The following is a 1075-nucleotide window of genomic DNA, read 5'->3' on the forward strand; positions in this document are numbered from 1 at the left end:
GCGCCGAGGCGGTGTACGCGTGGCAGTGTTTATAGCAGATCAAAACAGAGCCGGAGAAGATGGCGCCGCGAGGCGGGGGGAGCCCGCACGGGGCGGCCCGGGGTCCCCGGCCCCGCGCCCCTTACCTGTTGCTCTGGGATTTCCGGGCCATGGGGCCGCCCTTGCTCTTCTTGCGGGAATAGTCGCTGTCGAAGGGCAGCACCGAGGCGTAGCCGTGCTCTGCTTCTGGGGACAAAGTCGGCGTCAGCGGCGCCCGCGCATCTCTCCGGGCAGGGGCAAGGGCAGCGGCAGGGGCAGCACCCTCCCTCGGAAAGAAACCCCCCACCCGCGCGGGAGCGCCCCGTGCACTGGGGCAGCCGGGGCAGGAGGGCGCGGGACCACCTGCCCGCAGCCCCGCGGTACCTCGGTCTCTTCTCTCCAGATACTCAGCTGCTTCCAGGAGGATGAGCAGGGAGTTGAGCTCCATGGCGGGCTGTGCGCTGGCGGCTCTGCCCCGGCCCCGCAGCGCCCGCCACCGCTCCGGGTTCAGCGCTGGGGACTTCCAAGTCCCCCTATATAAACTACTTTGACACAAAAGTAACGGGCAGCCGCGCCGGCCAATGGGCCGCGGAGGTTCTGTCGTGGGGCGGGCCTGGTACCCGAGGCACAGCCAATCGGGAGAGGGGAGCGCCCCCCTCCCCTTCCCCCCTGGCTCGGGGAGAGAATGTTGACAGATCCGAGCGGCGCTGCGATTGGCTGGCCGCGATAGTAACAATTTAGAAGCCGAAGCTTAGCAACAGCACGTGGTGGCCCGGCCCCCGCGCTCGCTGAGTGGCCGGCGTCCCATATGCAAAACAGCTAGCGGCTCCTGATTGGCAGGCAGGAAGCTATGCAAATCAGCGGGGGGAGCTGCCCAATGAGGCGGCAGAGGTGTGTCTTGTCGCAGGCAGGCAGGGGGGGGGCTCGAGGAGCTGCTGGGAGCGAGCGGGGCTGGCCGGCGGCTCGGCCTAGGGACCGGGGAGAAAGTGCGGAACCGCGGCTGAGGCCCAGCCTCACCAGTGCGGCCTCTCGGCCCCAGGGCAGCTGCTGCACCTTG

At 68.8% G+C, this 1075-nt stretch overlaps 1 protein-coding gene across 2 annotated transcripts in view; it reads right to left on the bottom strand.

Moving 5' to 3' along the window:
* MXD4 (MAX dimerization protein 4) overlaps positions 1 to 560 on the bottom strand; it is a 50691-nt gene extending 50131 nt beyond the window's left edge. The window contains exons 1-2 of one of the 2 annotated variants that reach the window (XM_019552907.1): positions 403 to 560; positions 126 to 222 (exon numbers count right to left, since the gene is read on the bottom strand). In XM_019552907.1, the coding sequence (XP_019408452.1) occupies positions 126 to 222; positions 403 to 466 (161 nt within the window). In that variant the 5' untranslated portion in view covers positions 467 to 560. Of the gene's footprint in view, positions 1 to 125; positions 226 to 402 lie in introns of both variants that reach the window. The other variant, XM_019552906.1, reaches the window with a different exon arrangement.
* Positions 561 to 1075: the final 515 nt, after the last annotated feature.

Source organism: Crocodylus porosus, unplaced genomic scaffold (genome assembly GCF_001723895.1).
Source record: "Crocodylus porosus isolate Cpor-Errol unplaced genomic scaffold, CroPor_comp1, whole genome shotgun sequence".
Lineage (NCBI taxonomy): Eukaryota > Metazoa > Chordata > Crocodylia > Crocodylidae > Crocodylus > Crocodylus porosus.